A 19,497-nucleotide genomic window follows, 5' to 3' on the forward strand; every position below is an offset into this window, starting at 1 on the left:
ACTATCGTTTATAGTGTTTCAAAGGTTTAAATATAGAATCTTCTGCTTCAGCTGCAGAAGTGCAGTTCTCTTGTATCAATTAAATTTGAGTTTCTTTCTTAGAGATCCCATTTCGGAACTTATGGTTTACATGCAGGATTCCTTGCCATTGGGGTTTAATTTACATTTCTGAAACTAAGAGCTTCAAATTTCGTACTAAAGATCGTGAGGCATATGTTAGTTTCCAATCACATTATGTTTCGGCTACGCGGGACTTGACGTCGAAAGGGACAATTCTCAGAACCCGCACAATTCCAGGAAACACACGTAGCTAGGTTACCATTTTCACTTACTACAAAGACTTGAACGCCAAACAGTAATCGATTATTGCTCAAATTGGGTTCACGTGATCCTTCAGAAGCAGAACTTTCGTCTGATTGGTTGCCTCTACTCGGGATCCGAGACATTTTCGGTAAGGTAAGAAAAAATCCGCGTAGCCGCAACATTTTTCCGTAGCTAGGCGGGACTTCGCTTCCAGCGGGGCTCTTTTTTCTAGGAATGTTGCCATTTAAACCAGGGCTACCAGAATCTGGTTTCTCAGAAAAGTCCCGTCTAGCAGGGACTGTAGCCATATGTGATAACCTCTTTAGAATAAAAACAAAAACATAAATCCTCTGTTGCCCAGTATTGTTGGTCAGAAAATCAAATCGGAGGAAATCTCTCCCAACCCTTTAAAAGTGGAATTTCGCAGCTTCAGGGACGGGGGAATTTCTTTTATCTGAGTCGTGTAACATCTCAAACTACTAAAAGATACCTCTGGCAAATACCATCTAAAGGAATGGTGAAATCATGATGATACAAAGGGCGAGAAAAATAACAATGATCCTATTTTATTTGACAAATAAAGTAACAAATATTAAGTTCCTGAAAGTTTTCTGGAATTAAACTGTCTCACAAAAAAGCTTGCTATGGTTTGCTAAGGTTAAATAATAAGTTCCTGAAAGTTTTCTGGAATTAAACCGTCTCCCAAAAAAGCTTAAGTTTTTTACACTCTCGCTGAGCTCGCGGTCTACCAATCTGCTGTTGCACTTACTGCTGCTAATCCTCATTTTTTTGTCTTATTAGCTTTATTATTTATTTACTTATTATGCGCTTCTCCCTTAGGCACTACACGAAAAGGGAAGGACGCCCTGTTGAGGTCTTTTTCAAAGCAACTGGCTCGTATCCACGTTACACATGGGAAAAACCACGAAAACGCCCATGCAGCCAGCCCGTTCGCCCGAACCCTAGACCGAATTACCAGTGTTCAACGGCTTTAACCGCTCGGCCGCTGGTGGATTAGCTTCATTATTAAACATCGTTTTCTTCGCACTTGCGTTATGGAGAATTCAACCGCAAAAAAAATTAAAGCAGCTTAGTAGCATATGTTTAGAATTCCCCACGCAATGCTAAGTATTATTATTATTATTATTTACGTGTTCCACGCTAAGGCACCGCAGGAAAAGGAGGGATGTCTTCACGGAGGACTTTCTAAAAGAAACTGGCTCATATTAAAGCTTCGAAACCACAAAAACGCCCATGCAGCCAGCCTGTTCGTGGGATTCGAACCTGGGACCGACCTACCAGTGTTCAGGGACTTTACCGCTCGGCCGCTAGTGCTAAGTCTTGCCATACACTTTTTCTGTTTCTTCAATCATTTCTTTGTTCAGCATATCAATATTCAGTTTTAGTAAAATGGTTTATAAAGCTTTTTCCTGTCTTTTCTTCTGAGGACCTCAAAGATAGCTTTGATTTTTTTATTTCATGGAGAATTTTTATCTCTTAATTAGATGATAATATTTAGTTATATACGCTTGTGCGATGTTCGCAGCTTTTATACAGAAATATCAACCTAAATTTTCCGGTGCTGGCATTACATAAATCATTCAATTTTGTTTTTCTTTAATCACATAAGGAATGTAAAAGATATGGACATTTGGCATTATTATGTATTTTATCATAAAAAATAAGCATTTTAACTTGGCGTTTCCAAAAGGTTTAAATTATTTTTAAATCCTTCATATTTCTAGTGGATAGTATAATTTTAGGTACATTTGTCTAAAATCTGTGATAAAATGCATCATATCAGAATAATCCAAATTTAATATTCCCCTCCTAATACGGAAAAGAACTCTTAATACGGAATTGCTTGCATACGGAAGGGGAAAGAATCATTTGAACATTCATGTTACTGTGCCTAACCTATGGTATTTTACCATGCGACGAATTCTGTTTTCATGCAAACTGATTCTCCAGCCCTACTAAACAATTTTAAGCATTTTCGCCGTGAATTTATCAATCTCAGTTAGATCTATCTACCTCAAAGAGCGAGTCTCGTCAAATTCATTTTTTGATACAAAAATGTCATTTTTCAGATTTTCTTCAACTTTGGTTGGCAGTTCAAAATAAGGGTTGCCAATTTGGTGCAACAGATATCTAGAAACGCCTAATAGCATTATTCAGAAAATTTTATTCGACATCGCTTTGATTGGCGAAAAATACTTCGGTTAAATCCACGTTTACCATCCGAGATTCTCCAGATTTATAATATTACTAGCTGAAGTACCCGATGCCAGTTAATTTAGACTGAGAGTAATGCATCTAATAACAGAGAGAATGGTACCGCTGTAATCCTTCTCTAATAACGATGCAAAAAATGCCATTCATAGTCATACATTTTTCAGTCTGATCCGATACGAAACTCACATAAAAAAATTGGATAGAAAAATAAACTAGTTCTCTCTTATTATATCAGCAACAATGGCACGCAGTTTTTAACGATTTTAGTCTTTCTAATAAATTGGTCGAAAAAGCTCAAGTTCCATCCAATACTTCACCTGCATTCAATTTTAATTGATTCAAATGTGACAAAACATCTATCATAACTGATCACAAATCAATAAAGCGAACAAACACACAAACAGACATTCTTCTTTATAGGTATAGAATTCGTAAAATTCTACACCTATAATACCAAAGTCTACAATTTGAATAGCAAACTCTACTATCTAGACAGCAGTGGCAACAATTTTCGAAATAAAGCATTTTTATCTCGAATGCGCGACACTGTTGCCACTCGGAAAAATGAGTGTAAAAATAAGCGCTTTAAGAGTTTTTAGTTAATATTTCGGCTAATTAAAGGTCTTACGAAGATAGGAATAGTCGAAATGGCTTCCCACGAATTTTTGGAATCGGGAATAATGTGTTTAATATTTGGTAATGGTATTTTTATTTCATCTTAAAACTGAGAAATTTTTTATTAAAAAACGCTAGGATTTGAAAGCGAGTAGTGGCAACAACTTTCGAAATAAAGCAGATTTTCGTCTCCAGCTTGCGGGACTGTTGCCACTCGGAAAAATGAGGGCGAAAATGATCGTTTTTTCGAATTTTTAATTCATATCTCTGTTTTTATTTATTTATTTTTAATTATTATTATTATTTTTTTTTTTTTTTTTTTTTTTTTTTTTTAAGTGAACGTCGACTAGCGAACCGCTATGGATTTTCAAAGAAATAATGTTAAAGTGGACAATCATAGGGTAATGTGCAATTAAAGTAAGTTCTATTCTTTCAACTTTCTGATGCTGAAGTTAATAGGATTCTGAACTTTATTTTGCTGTTATAGAAGCACATACGCGTAGAGATAGGTGAATACAAAGATTGGCTTCGACACAGAAAAAGGTTGGTTCGCCAAATTACAAAGGCTTGTGGATTGCAAATATCCGAAAAACATTCATTAAGGAATCCAATTACAGTGGAGGTTCGAGATACGAGTTTAATTTGTTCCCCAGCATTGAGCTCATATAGCGAATTTCTCGTATCTAGAAACAAACTTTCCCACTGAAAATAATGAAAGTTAATCCGTTCCGCACCCAAAAATATCAACATATAAATCAATTTTCCTAATAAATAACACTAGTAAATAATACCTGGTGTTTTTCGGAGAAGATCCAAGTACAGATTCTTAGCACAAATGATAGCTTCCGACAACGAATCGCCTTCACAAAAGCCTTATGACCATTTTGAAATGGTCCACTTTGAAATGGTCATAAAAGGAAAACTACTGGAACAAATGTTATCAAACTTGGTAATCGTGGAGAGGAGATTACGGGAATTTATCTTCCGAGGGAAAAAAAAAAGTTCAGAAACTCACCACCAGAGGGGAAATGCAGCTGCATGCAATATTGTTATAAGAAATAAGACATGAAGACATCGGTTTAAAATATGTTTAATCGTTTCTGAAACGTGTTACAAAGCAGGTTCAATATGGCGTCCACCATTTTCCGAAAGCAAGTTAAATCGTATTACTGCATTCTCAACAGCAGCTCTTAGCATATCAGGAGGAATGTTACGGACATGTCGGTGTATCGCATCTTTCAGTTCCACCAAATTGTTTAGATTAATTGCGTAAATCATTTGCTTCTTCCTGTCGTAAGCCAATTACAAGCCATTGTGGATTTGCATAACCAAACAAACAGTTTCATTTTAGAAAGGGTTAAAACATTTTAAAACGATATCTTCATGTCTTAGGGTCGAATTCAGGCTTCTAAAATCACAAATTAGCGATCTGTAAGAAAACGATTTACGGAATGCGCATACTTTTGCAAGTGATTTGCATTCTCACGTGTTCTAATCGCTAACTTGCGGTTTTTCATGGACAAATGGCGCATCTGTGACAGATAATAACAAATAAATAAACAAATGGTAGAAATTTCAATCAAAATCATTTAAGAAAGAAGAGGGATAGAGTAAAAATTAAAATAAAAAATATTTTGAAAGATTACCTGCCAAGGCCAACTGCCTTTAATAGCTGTCCTTCCGCCAATAATTCGAGTACCAGGTGAAACTGCCGATAAACCACAGGTCATATTGCTTAAAGGATGGTCGTCCTCTTCTTCCAGATCAAACGTATCTGCTGTAAAATAGTTAATTTACATCGAATGAAAAAGAATCCACAAGAAAATCTCTTAATTAAAAAAAAATCAAAGCTTTTTTTTAAAAAAATTTAATTTCCAACAAGTCTCAAATGAATAACTTTTCTACTATTTATGTATCAGCAAAATTTCATGAAAATCCCATCTGACTGAGATTCATTGCAAATGGAGTTAAAATAAACTCAAAAAATCAATATATAATTTTACCATCATTCTCAAAAACACTTTTCTTATCGTTAAAAATTACACGAATAAAACGTTTGTGTGGTGTATTTAATTATGGCAAAGCACACTAGGGCTATCTGCCTAAGGGGAGGGATGCCTTCGTGAAGTACTTTCTAAGGGAAACTGGCTCGTATACACGTTACACATGGGGAAAGCCCCGAAAACACCCATGCAGCCAGCCCGTTCGCGGGATTCGAACCTCGAACCGAACTACCAGTGTTCAGCGACTTTACCGCTCGGCCGCTGGTGGGCCACGAATAAAACGATTCATAACAGATGGATTATCAACAATAACCAGAAATTAATTAAAACTATTTTCAAAAATTCTTTCGTAAGTATTTATTTTTATGTTTTCGAAAACTTATTTTGTACGTTACTTCTAAACGAAATTTGCAGTAGTTTCATTCAGCTTTACACTTTTTATCCTGACTTAATTATTGAATTAGAAAACTGGACCACCTAAATTAAGTGCACACTCGTTCACAAATATATTACAAATATACACCATACTTCAGCTACAAATTTACCTACAAATTAATGGTATTTCAATGGATACTAACTATTCTACGACCATTTGTAATTTCTTACTCTTTATTAATGAATATAACTTCATCAACAAATTCCCCACTTCTGTAACTTTTTTATTTTATTAACGGGTATACTGATGAAACTATTGTCACTAGCAATAATAATGAAACAGAAAAATAACGTAATTTTTTTAAATACCTTAAATTAACACTCATACTAAAGAAACTGGAGCATATTATTTAAACTTCTAAAGCTACAATCTTAACAAAATAGAACACTTTTGAAGACTTTTATTTCAAAACTAACTAGCAGTCAAACATTTGAAGAAAGGTCATGGTCAATAATAGTACAATAAATCAAACTACCAGAATTTGGAGGGAAAATATATAGTGACAAACAAAGATTTTGAAAAAGTCAAATGATTAATCAAATTATTTAAAAATAATACATTTCCGCACAATTTTATTTAGAAATAGCTAGCTAAATAGCATTTGTCAATCTCAACTGCTAATTTCCATGAAAGGCTACACGAACTGTATTGTTGCGTTTTTCTTCTGACACCAATTGTTACGTTATTTTCTTCCTTCACGTTCGTACGGGGTTCGTAGATTTGGAGTGAATAACTGCGACACTTGGGGAAGTATCGAAACACACTTTATTTAGCCAGTATTAATCAGGACAGCTCCAATAACACTTTTTACATTCGTCGAAGATCTACTCTAAACACTCTGGAACAATCAGTGACACTGTCAGGCAATAACGGTGGAGACAGCTTCACTGCAAAGCTCCCGACTCTGCTCGGTCGTTCTCGGAGCTTCACGTACTCTCGAGACTCTCCACGCTACAACCCAACGACACACGAGCACAGCTCCCGACTCTTCGGCTCAGTCGTTCTCGGAGCTCAACACGCTCTCTCGACGATGCACTAACTGCGATATACTACGAGACTCTTGCGATGCACTCGACGACCCACTCGGCACTCGCTGCCCGACTGTCAACTCGATCCACTCCGCAGGGACTGACTCGCTAGACGAGAAACACTAACTGACTGCGGAACCAGCAGGGTTTATATAGCTTTTGACTGGTGTTCGAGAACATTCTGGGCTAAACCGGTAAGAATTCGTTCCAGAAGGTTCTCCATCCGTCCATAGTATATCGCCAATTTTGTCGGCAAATGGGCGATTTCTCGCCAAATGTGGCAACTCTGCTTTCCCTTGCCATTTTATGGCAACCCTTAAACTGCTTTGCGGGGAAAATTTCTTACCGCGCCTGGACATTTCGTAACACCATAAGGTATTTCTCCCACTTCCCTAGCGAGACTTCATGGTGTAGTGGTTCTGCACACTGAGCCGGTATTTCAGAGGTCCGTGGTTCGATTCCCGGCGAAGGCGTTTGCTAATTTTTCATCTTTTCTGCCTCTAAAAAATCTTAATGACTCTACAACACTATTAACAATATAGATTAAATTGTTAATAACATTTGAATTAGACATTTTGTTTTTCATAAATCTAACATTTTTTAATAATTTTGAATAAAATGTTTAACATTTTCTTATGCTTCTTTGCTATCTAAAACTGCTTTTTTCTTTTTCAAAAGAAAGCCCGCATGAGTGAAATTCTGTATCGACATTTCTTCCTCATGTCTATATGCAAATGAATTTTCAAGACGTTTGCATCATAGTCATTTTTTTACTGACCATCCTTCCATGGACAATTTTTGTATCCGTAATCGCTGTGAATGACTTACCCTCGTCGATCATTGATGTGCGACCTTGTCGATCATTCCCATATAACCGTTTCTGAAAAGCCTCGATTCACACTATGCATTCTAAAATTTCAATTGCTTTACTGTTGTTTTTCTTAATTTTAACTCAAAATTCTATAACATCTTTGTAATATTTTTACAAAATAACTTCAATCACGAGAAAATATATCGCATACTTTCACTCGCTGCGACCAAATACTTAACACCCTAATTGACAAATTGAAACTTAAGACACATGGATGTATATGACCTTCACAAAAGCCGTCAGAAGGTTCTCATGTTTAATGCCGGGAAAGAAGCAGAAACAGTCGCTAGACTTTTCAGTAAACCCCATAGTTAGGGTTCCCCTCTCCCGGAATTGAGCCCTAAAAATTAAAATCTCCCGGAGCCCGGAAGGAATTTAAAATAAATATTACTCTCCCGGAATATCAAGTTTCTCGAAAATAACGATACAATGAGCACGGACGAAATGGTTGAGAGCATCGAAAATCACACGATCGCTCACAGCAGCCGAAGAACGTCATGAGAATACATGTTCTCATGCAGCAGTGATCTGCGGTAAGTAAGCGCCTTACGGGATGAGTAGTAGTTTCATGCTGGCGTGTAGTGCTCATGCGCCCTCATCTTCCTCACTTTCTCACTTTCAGTCCATTCTTTCATTTAGTCTGCAGCTATCCACAAACAAGTGCGTATTTTGAAGTTATTTAAATGCTTTCATAATAATGTCTAGTGGAAAAAAAAAAAGATTCTGATTCTGCAGGTTTACAAGTACCACTAAAAAAAAAAAAAAAGAGAGAGAGAGAGAGACAAAATATTCGACGTCGTTTCTAGAGAAGTGGTTAACTCAATTTGATTGGTTTATGAAGAGAGACAACTTTAACGGAGAACGATGTAAAGTACGTCAGAAAACGGTTAATATTAAGTACGAGGATGTTAGAGCTTTAACTGTACATTCCTAAAGTAAGGAACGCCTACTGTTAATATTGAATACAGATTCTCCGCAATCGGCTTCGAACTTTTTTCTGAAGAAGAACAGGACAATTATATCAGCAATTGAAATTACTTCAGTCTATCATTGGATTAAAAAGCACCATCATAGTTTTAATAGGCCCACCAGCGGCCGAGCGGTAAAGTCGCTGAACACTGGTAGTTCGGTCCGAGGTTCGAATCCCGCGAACGGGCTGGCTGCATGGGTGTTTTCGTGGTTTTCCCCATGAAGCCAGTTTCCCATACGAGCCAGTTTCCCTTAGAAAGTCCTCCACGAAGGCATCCCTCCCTTAGGCAGATAGCCCTCGAGGCTTTGCCATAATCACACACACACACACACACATAGTTTTAATAGCCAGGATTGCACAAACAAATTGTACAGCACTCTATTTCCAGATTCTTCTTTGTCAAAAAAGATTTCTTGTGGTAGAACAAAATGCATAAGTATTTGCGAGAGTGTGCTTGCTCCTGCAGTTCAAAAAATACTGTTAAATGAGATTAAGAAGGCGGAGTTTTTTTCAGTTGCGACTAAAAAAAAAATTTTTTTTTTCTTCTCCCGGATTTTGACAGCCAAGAGGTGGCAACGCTACCCATAGTACATAATGTAACTCTTTTTTATGTTTTAAACTGTAAGGGGCAGTCAAGTGAAAACGAGACAGATGGGAAAAAAAAGTAATTAAACTGGCTTTTATTTCAAAAATAGTCGCCGTGCCTGTTAATACACTTACCCCCTTGTGAGGCAAGACGGTTAATGCAATGATAGAAAACTGTCTTCGGTTGCGTGCTAAGTACTGATTGTGTCCAGGCGCACACATCTTCGTCCGAAGCAAATCAATAGCCAGGAATATCTTTCTTAGGGACTCCAAAAATATGGAAATTGCAAGGGAAAAGATCTGGACATCGTCTTAAAACCATGGCAATATGTGGGAGGGCATTATCCTGTAACAGAATCATTCCGTCCGTCAACATTTCTGGGCGTTTGGACTTCATGAAGCTCTTCAATCTTTGCAATGTTTCCATGCACCGCTATGCGTTAGTCGTTACGTCGTGTTCCAAAAGGTCAATAAGCAGCGGGGTTTGCAGTCAAAGAAAAATTTCCGCATGACTTTCCCAGAGTCGGCGTGCACGGTTTTGGCTTTTTCGGTGGGGGTGAACCCGTGTTCTTCCATTGTTGGCTCTCACGCTTGCTCTCCCGCTCAGAATGATGGTACCATAGAAGGCGATATTCTTCGTTTTGATACCGTTCCAGGTGCTGCAGTGATACCATCATTCTGTTCAATTTCTGCCACTCTGTCAGGCTGTGGGGAGCCTACTGTGCACAACTTTTCCGGACCTTCAGACGTTCTGTCATGATGGCGCGAACGGTACCATGACTAATGCCCAACATGAATACGTTCCACCGTCTGCCGCCGGTTTTCTCAGACGACAGCATCCATCCCAGCAATGACAGAAGAGGTAATGACATAATAAGGCCTATCTTGGCCGACTGCTGTCTTTCAATGACACCTGACTTTCTCGATGTTGCTTCCATTCAAACCCACCCTCACCAGATATACTGTATTCCCTATACACAGAAGACATTTGGACTGGTACAGGTAGAAGCTAAAGTAGACCTCCGTAGTACCACGGGTAATTGAGGTATTGCTGAACCTAGATAACTGTTAAACTTTCCACCCCAATTTTGAAGGACAACACTCCGGGAGATGGTGCAAGGATCTCCCGCCCCTCTTTTTTTATTATCAACCCCTTGAGAGGACTTTGTGAGATCATTGATTTCTGGTATTAATAGTGTACGCAAATCATACTGAGAAAAGATTGTCCTTGAAAAGTTCAACAACTGATGCTTCCAAAAGTCTAATGCATGAACAAATATCCTTTCTAAGGCGGAAGGTGTAATAATCAAGTCTTTGGAGCTCCCGTCCATCAGCAGTGCGTAGAAAAATGAAATTGTTGCAACATTAAATTTAAAAAATTAAATAAATATATTTTAGTAATATATGGAGATGCATAAGCATTAGATATGACAAATATCCAGTCCGAGTCTATTGATATGTATAAGAACGTCTCTGATTTTAGCCCTAAGGTGTCTGTGTTTCCCAACATCGTTTTCGCTATTTCCGAAAACTGACTTGTCTCATGCTTTCGGAGATTGCATCTGCAGAGAATGGTATGTAATGAACATGAAATATTCATCACAACACCTTTAACATGAAGGATTTTAAATTAAGAATACATTTATTAAAAATCTCTGCATTTAATTAATACATATTTACGGAGCTAGCACGTGAAGAAATAATACCTTTTCTCTCCAGGGAAAAAAGTCGCTACATTTTTTATATTAAATTCACCACACTACAGTGTTGTAAGAAGTGCACTATGGAGCCCAAGCAAAGTCAAGGCGCTCCTTGATGTCATCGGAAGTCTTCGACATCGAAGAACTGATGTCATCGGAAGCCAAATCCAATCACGACAAGGAATTTTCCCCATGTGCTTACACTCCGTCTGCAGTCAAAAAACGCACCACAGCACCCTGTTTCTCATTCTTAGCCACCATAGTGACGGCGGACTTACACGCGACTCACTGACCTCACTTCGAGCACGTCTAACAGAAAAATGATGCTCTTTTTCCTGATACGCAGCGCCCCCCCCCCGCCTGGGTTGACTCAGGAGAATTCCTGGGATGTACTGGCTAGGATCTGTACTCAACCACGGGGATATACAGTAAGACCCCGCTTAACGCTGTTTCGGTTTAGCGCTCTTTTATTTCAACCCGGGGATTCTCCGAAAATTGTGCGCAGCGCTAGGTTTCCAAATAACATATCCGAAACAGTGTAGTTGTGTTTCTTGCATTTTAATCATTTGAAGCAACATTTGTTGACATTATTGTAAGTTTAAATTTGATATATAATACTATAAAGATTAAGTGTATACAGTGACAAATATTATGTATGATCTTTAGTTTTTATCATGGCTGATAATACGAGTAAAACACAAGAAAAGAAAGCAACCAGAAAAAGGCATTTCGCTGGAAACTCAAATGCAAGTGATTAGAAGATTTAGATTCCGGTGAACGTCAATCTCAAATTAGCGCTGCATTGATTTTGGCAACTTCAACAATAAGGACAATTCTTTCTTAAGAATAAAGGAAAAAAAATACCGTCATCGGCAACCGCAACTACGTCCAGCTCTGCAACTAGAATTACCCGTTCTAGAAATAGCATTATAGAGGAAATGGGAAAACGACCATCTATATGGATTGACGACGAAATTGATCGCAATATGCCATTAAGCCAATCTATCATAATGCCTTCTTGACAAAAAGGCAGAAAATTGGAAACCCAGAATAGACTGAATGATCTGACTGAGAATTTTATTTGTTTTTAAAAGTATATGCGTTTATATTGTTTTTATTTTTGTAAGAAATAAATGTTTGATTTTATTTTTATTAAAAAAACATACTTTTTAAATTTAATACCTAACCAATTTCCTAGCCATCTTCCCCTAACCCCATTATTTACATGTTAAGATACCTCGCTTAGCGCTGTTTCGCATTACGTTCTACTTCGATGGAACGTATCCCCCGCGTTAAGCGCATGGAGGTAGGAAAGGGAGGAGGGGCCATTCCGCGCTAGAAGTGAAGCACTGCTTTGAAGCTTGGGTCACCAGACGGGGTGTTCTTTGTTTACATTCAGAAGCTCGCTTGACAAGATTCTGATAGTATTTCGACACAGGACAGTTCCATAGAAATCGAAAAAGGGACACACTCGCATGAAAGAAACCTTCATAGTGTGATGGATAATAGCAATTTGTATAGTTTGCTGACATTTACGCAAAAATCACATCTTGGTTATTTTTCGATAACTAACAACAGCGATTTTGATTATGAATTTGTTTTATAAAGTTCTAAGCTGTTGCACTACAAAAATATAGATTTTAAGAAAATTGCTAAAAGAGATCTGCCAAAATTTATTTTGTAGAAGATTTGAAAAGTTTGAAACTTGATGGCTAAATGTAAATATAAAATTATGTATGTTAAAATATTTGTAATTAGGCACATAGGTCAGATTAAGTTTTTATTAAATAGAGTAACGCATGCAAGAGCTATCTGCCTAAAGAGAGAGATGCCATCGTGGAGGAATTTTGAAGAAACACTGACCTTTGAGTGGGTATTAAAAATAATACTTATAATTTTCATTCAAATTATATTCATATATATTTTTATGTAAAACTTTCGGGTGTATGCTAAATTAGTGTAAATTACTTTACACGAAAAATATAGTGAATGCGCAAAAATTAAAGATTTGCACATACCGGAAATGATAAATAGGAAATATGTATGGGTATTTATGCATGTGCTTGCAAAAAGCATGTATTTGCCTTTGACAAAATACTTAAATATTCATTAAATTATTTATAAATGTATTTGAAATGAAGAATTTATTCACTTATAAACAACTGTGAAAGTACTGTGAAGAAATCTAATGATTAAATGTATCTAATTTATAATGATTATAAATGTTATATAATAACCTTAATATTGAATTGTAAACATAAATTGAAATCCTGTTGACAAATACGTTATAAAACTGTTTAAGCAAGAATTATTCGTATTGGAAAGCAATCTGTTAAAAGGTATTGTAAAGCAAATGCTATGAGATGCGCACTTAAGAACGTAATAAAGAGTTTTGCAATATGTATTGTTGAAATGAAGGGTAAAAAAAAAAAAATCTGATAAGTATAATTAAGAGAATTATTCCCTTTACATTTTATAATAACTCAGTTACAAGCTTTAAATAATACTTAAAAAAAAAAAAAACTTATTTTATTCCCTTTCAGAAATGTTCAGAGAAAGTCAAATACTATTTAATACCTATTTAATTATTAGGAATTAGCGAAATACTTATTTAAAGTATTTCCCTAATTCCTAATAATTCTCTAATTTAAAATGAACCGAATAGAGCATTAATTATAAATTGACTTACATTTTTCGATTTAAAAGATGCCTCAGAAGCCAAAAAATCATGTCATATTTAAGAAAGTATTTTAGGAAGAAGCTCTATAAATAGAAAAGAAATAATGCATAATTTTAATATTAATAATACAATAAACTTTGATCTTAATTTTTGTACCTTAACCGAATAAAATCGAATTACCTTAATTTTTTTTCTAATGTAATTAACGAAAACTTGTGAAAATATTTCATTCAAATTAAACCATTCTGAGAAAACTGTCCTGTGAAAAGTATAGCATTTAATTCCGTTCAGAATGAAATGTTGTTTAAACATATGTTGTTTTCACATACTTAGGACTCTGAAGTATTGTAGAAAAAGAAAATATATACATTTATATGTATATTTTCGACGTAATTACAAAATATTTACACCCGAACGCGTCAAATCCCATAGAACTCAATGGTAAATGACCCAATGTTTTGGTCACCACGTAGGGATCGCCGGTGCTTCAGAGCAGGGTACGGAGAAACTTGTTTAGGGCGACTCCATCTTACTTCCTACCTCCATGGTTAAGCGGGGTCTTACTGTATAATTAGTCTTCCCTCTGGTGGCCTGCAATCAAACAGGCCCTCAGGGAGGCAAAGTGCCCCAGGAATCTATATAACATCTTCAATGATTATCTGGACTCAAGAAGTCTTATAATCGCAAACAATAGTGGTGTCTATACAAAGAAGCAGGAGAGGGGTTGCCCACAAGGCTCTTGCGCGGGGCCCCTGCTTTGGATAATTACGTTCAATGCGCTACTGCAACTCAATTGGCCTGACCACACCAAAGTAGTGGCGTATGCCGATGATGCGGCACTACTAGTTACTGGCCGTACGCGAGACGAACTGGAGAGGAACGGCTCCGCCACTTGCTCCAAATTCTATGACACGTGCCAAAAGCTGAAACTCGTTATCTCAGCCCAGAAATCTACGGCCATGGTCATACCGCGTCCAGGTACAAACCCCACGAGACGACCTTGTATTAAGCTAATGGGCAGAAACTTGAAAACCACCAAAACGTTGAAATACCTTGGAGTCACGTGGGACCAAGGCTTGACCTGGCTACCACATCTACAAGAAGTCAAAGTCAGAACAGCTAACATTGCAAAGAAAGCCAGGCAGTTTCGGGGACAAAACTGGGGGCAGAACCCTTACATTCAAAAACTGCTCTACTTGACGGTTGCAGAAAGGATTGTACTCTATGCCTCAGCTATTTGGGCACTACCAATGAGCAGCCGTAAAATAAAAGCCCTGTCAGCAATTCAAAGACCTTTTGCTCTCAACATTAGCAAGGCATATAGAACAACCGCGACAAATGCAGCACTTGTGCTTACCGGGCTCACACCCCTTCACATCAGGGCCAAGTTAGAAGCAATATATGAGCGGGTAATAAGATTAAAGGAGAATGCTGCACTCGACACCACAGTCTTCAGCACGCTGCAGTACGAAACACCAGGCAGCACACAGCACGTGCACCCAGCACATAAAAACTCGGGCATACACGTCAAAATAGCAAAGAGATCTACGCCGCGAATAGAGGATGTACCAGTCGCCTCGCAATTCTACACAGATGGCTCCAAACATGATAACGGAGTGGGTTGTGCTTATGCTTATTATGAGCATGGTACACTTCACAGTCAATGGAAAGGTCATCTTGCAGCTCACAATAGTATCTTCCAGGCGGAGGCCATAGCAATTGAAGCGGCAATACAGTACGCACATGACATACAACTTGCACGAACAGAAATCTGCACAGACAGCATGTCAGTGCTGCAGGCATTAAAGAATCATCATCACACATCTCCCATAATCCTGCAAATCCAACAGACATTGCATAGCAACCAGCAATCTAACATCAAGCTAAAATGGGTAAGAGGCCACTCTGGGATCGCAGGCAATGAGATGGCAGATCAACTGGCCAATGAGGCAGCAATCAACAATAATGCACAGGCTGTCTCAGCACTAATCCCGCCGTCATTTTTAAAAAGACAACTAAGAGACATATGGAATAAACAATGGCAACACGAATGGGAGAATGGAGATACCGGCAGAAGGACTTTCGAGTTCTACCCTGTAGTAGATAAAGAACGCTTACAGGCCATACCCCCTTTAGTAAACTATATCACGGGGCATGGCCCTTTTCCCACTTTCTTTTATAAGCGTGCTATTTCCATGACAGAAGCGTGTGTGGGGGGGGAAATTGGCTCCCCCGACCACTACGTGTTCAACTGTAGCCTCACGACGAGCCATCACCTACCATATCCCACTACGGATATAGTACCTTACAAGAGGTTCATCATCAAACACGCACCTGCGATAAGAAATATATGTAAAATTATACAGCAGCTGAGCGCTCTAGGGCAGGATGTCTGCCAACCATCATAGGAATAATAACATACACAGCGCAATAATTCTATGTCTCTATTGTAACTTAGCAGGTGTTATGTCTAAAATTGTAAATATGTAAGTGTATAAGTAACTGTGTAATGTAAGTAATGTAAGTAATAGTGTAATGTAAGTAATTTAATCAATGAGTGTAATACGTCTTACTATGTGTACTTTTAACATAACGTAATCGGTAATGTAGTCATTAGCGCGTGCCCCATGTGTATTATTTTAAGTAACGCATATATGATTATAAGGCAAAGTATGTGTGCCTATCTTGTTATATATCATAATGTCATTTAAGAAGTAATAGCAATAATGTAAACTATAAGTAATCCAGTTATAAAGTAACTTAGCAAGTTCGCAATACCATTAGCTTAACGTAGTATACAGTCAGGTTATAACTCTAATAAGTGTAGATTAATGTCATGCATTATGTATGTGTAGTCTAATGTCATGTGTAAGTATGTATGTACTAATTCATGCAAGTATTATGTATAAGTTTAATGTCATGTCATATCATGTAATGTTATGTTTCATGTATGCATTATGGCCTATGAACACCCAGGTCAACCATTAACATAAGAATCTGTACCGAACCAATGTCAAACTGGAATAGCCCTTGTATGGCCATGTAAACTTTTTCATGAAGGCTCAGTAACTCCCGGTGCGCCCTTGTGGGACCCCAGGGAGTTCTTGTATCTATATAGGGGAGGGCGTGGGACATATGCCTGTTTACCTCCGTTAAACACCAGGCGTCCCCGTCCTCCGTCACCTGTCACCTGTATAATTAGTCTTCACAGTACTAGAACAACTGTTCACTCGAGGGATGGCTCAGGCTCGGTAGGGACTGTACTGGTACTGTCTTGTCTGCCCCCTGGCTGTGGGGTCGCAACACTGATAGAGTGTTAGATATTGTGGCTGTCCTTGGGGATTTAGCCCACTTCGGTTCTCTTTGGGAGACCAACATTTCAGACGGTATTCCATCTTCGTCTGCAGTTGTGGCTGCCGGGGTAACTTCCGGTAGCCTTTTTGTCGTAGCCTAGTGGGGGCTGCGCCCTCTCGGATCGTCTCCGGAGTATGGATGCTGATCCTGAAAAGCCAATTCGCTATGTGCAGAAGTCCATCTCTGGTAGTCTGTCTCTCTGATACACAACCTACCTGCGTTACCGAATTCCGGGCCATGCTCGTTATATATTCTTTCTTGTTTGCATTTGACTGTCCCTTATAAATAGTTCCTTTGTGTCAGTTCTATCAGGCGAGCTCAAAATAAAGTTTCCCCTCAAAGAGTATGTAAGGATCCTAAGTTTTACTAACGTTTATTTTATTTTAAAACTGCACTATCACTTCTTATTTTCTACTTCCGACCAGAATTAAATGCTTTAACTTGTTTATACAAATTGTCTTGCTAACGCCAAGTACTTAAGTTATGGCCTTTTGCCAAGCAAGCCGCTTGCCACTGTAGTTTTACGAGTTTTCATTCGGTTGCTGGTTGCCTTTAAGACCAGAGGTTTTGCCCTCTTGATATTTGTAGGCGTATCGTAGTTTCAGCAGCTCGGTGTACTACATACGTACCTTTTTTAAATAAAGGCCAGTCTTAGTGCTAGGCATTTGTATTCTAATTCAAAGTTAGCTTTTAGTTAGAGTTAGTTAGTAGTTTTTATATTCTTACGTTCAGACCACAAGTGGTTGGTCTCTGTATTCCGAAGTTTCGGAAATACCTGTAAAGTATTGAAAATAAAGGGTTTCGTATACCCTTCCTGCTTTTGTTGTCTACTTCACACCTTCCTGAACATAGCTTGAGTAAGCTCCCTGTTCCTATTAAGGACCATTCATGTTTCCAAAGCAAATCAAGAGAAACACAAGTCCTGACAAGTATACTAAACCCACTAAATCTCTTATAGGCAGTTCTGCTATTGAAAATTTTGAAAGCATGTAATTTCTCACCAACAGTTACGGGATGTTGTTCCTTTTTCTGAAGTTTCTGAAGTCGTTCCAAATATTTTCTTTCACAGTCGTCACCTTCCTTATAACACAGCTTATATTCTTCCAAGATGGGCTTTTCTCCACAAATTTCAGGAAAATGGCATCTTCTGCAACAATAAATAAATAATGAAAAATAAATAAATAAAATAAAATATTAAAAAAATCTAAAAGATTTTAGATTTTACATTACGCCCAAAGAGGCTTTTTTTTTAATAGTTTTGTGTGTTACCTTTATTTATAAAATATTATGTTCTTCGCACTTAAACCATAAAATTCGATTCAACAGCAATATCACAAAATATTTAAAAAAGCATATCTTTAGAATTTCTGATACACAGTCTCGAGCGCTAGAGATTTTTTTTTTTTTTTTCCCCGCGTAATGTTGTCATTGCTTGCTTTGAAATCGTCGAGTTTAATCAAAATATCGTTAACGTTTTACAAAATCTAAAATAAATAACAAAAATTACAAATTCCGGGCTTCCATATTCGAGTGGCGGACTGGGCTATTCAAAATTTGATGTCTCTAGGAACCGTTGCTTTTTCACAGTGCGAGAGACATACATACATTTAGGCAGGTTCTTCATTATTTAATTTCTTTAAATATAATGCAAGCCTTTAACATTTGGTGGCAACAATTTGAAAAGCAAAACGCCGTTTATGATGAAAGAACACAAAATGCCAAAACGAAATTAATAGCCCTTCTGGTCAAATTGTCCCTTTGGGCTAGAGAAAAGAAGCAAATCACTAAATAAAGATTCTAATTTAATTCTTTATCACAAATTATATGATCTTCTGCAAAAGGAAAATACTAAATAGTATATTTTCTTAGAATCTGCTTATTTTACTTCATTCTGCACACCACAATGATTTTTTAAAAAAACTTAAATTTGCAGTTTAAAAAGAAGCTAGTAAAAAAATTACTTTCTAATTATGTTGCAGAGTGTGTTTATTTCAAAAGCTCTAATTGAATATTTCTAGCAATGATTACAAAAGCATAAAACAACATCAACATTTTATACTTCTGAAATGAGATAAAAAGTTTAAAGCTTGTTTATATATATATGTGTGTGTAACAATTATTTTATAATATGTTTAAAGCTTGGCGATGTTATTTTTATTTCATATTTTGTAAAACTTAGAATTTTTTTATTAACAAACTCTACGATTTAAAAGCGAGCAATGGCAACACTTTTTGAAATAAACCAGATGTTTATCTCCAGCATGCGAGACTGTTGCCACTCAAGAAAAAGAGGTCGAAATTTAGCGTTTTTAGAGTTTTTAATTAATACCTCGGCTGATTAAAGTCGTACGAACACGGGAACAATCGAAATGACTTCCCACGAATTTTTGGAATCGAGAATAATATGTCTAATGTTTGACAATGCTATTTTTATTTAACATTTTGTAAAGCTCAGAAATTTTTTATTAAGAAACTTTACGATTTGAAAGCGAGCAGTGGCAACGCTTCACGAAATAAAATAGATTTTTATCAGCATGGTGCGAGACTGTTGCCACTCGGAAAAATGAGGACAAAACTTAGCGTTTTCAGAGTTTTTAATTAATATCTCCACTGATTGTACGAAGATGAGAATGGTCGAAATGGCTTCCCACGAATTTTTCAAATCCGAGAATGCCTCTCTTGAAATTCAACTCTCTGCCGTTCCGGAGTATATAATG

The 19,497-nt window shown here is 37.2% G+C and overlaps 1 protein-coding gene across 1 annotated transcript in view; it reads right to left on the reverse strand.

The window, feature by feature from the left end:
• The window catches only part of LOC118192471 (chymotrypsinogen B-like), a 68,724-nt gene that overhangs the window by 18,205 nt on the left and 31,022 nt on the right, over positions 1–19,497 (reverse strand). The window contains exons 3-4 of the mRNA XM_085810285.1: positions 17,782–17,927; positions 4,800–4,930 (exon numbers count right to left, since the gene is read on the reverse strand). Coding sequence (XP_085666411.1) covers positions 4,800–4,930; positions 17,782–17,927 — 277 coding nt within the window. The remainder of the gene's footprint in view (positions 1–4,799; positions 4,931–17,781; positions 17,928–19,497) is intronic.

Source organism: Stegodyphus dumicola, chromosome 2 (assembly GCF_044657685.1).
Source record: "Stegodyphus dumicola isolate Sdum_Otavi_A_Nest chromosome 2, ASM4465768v1".
NCBI classification, from domain to species: Eukaryota; Metazoa; Arthropoda; class Arachnida; order Araneae; family Eresidae; genus Stegodyphus; species Stegodyphus dumicola.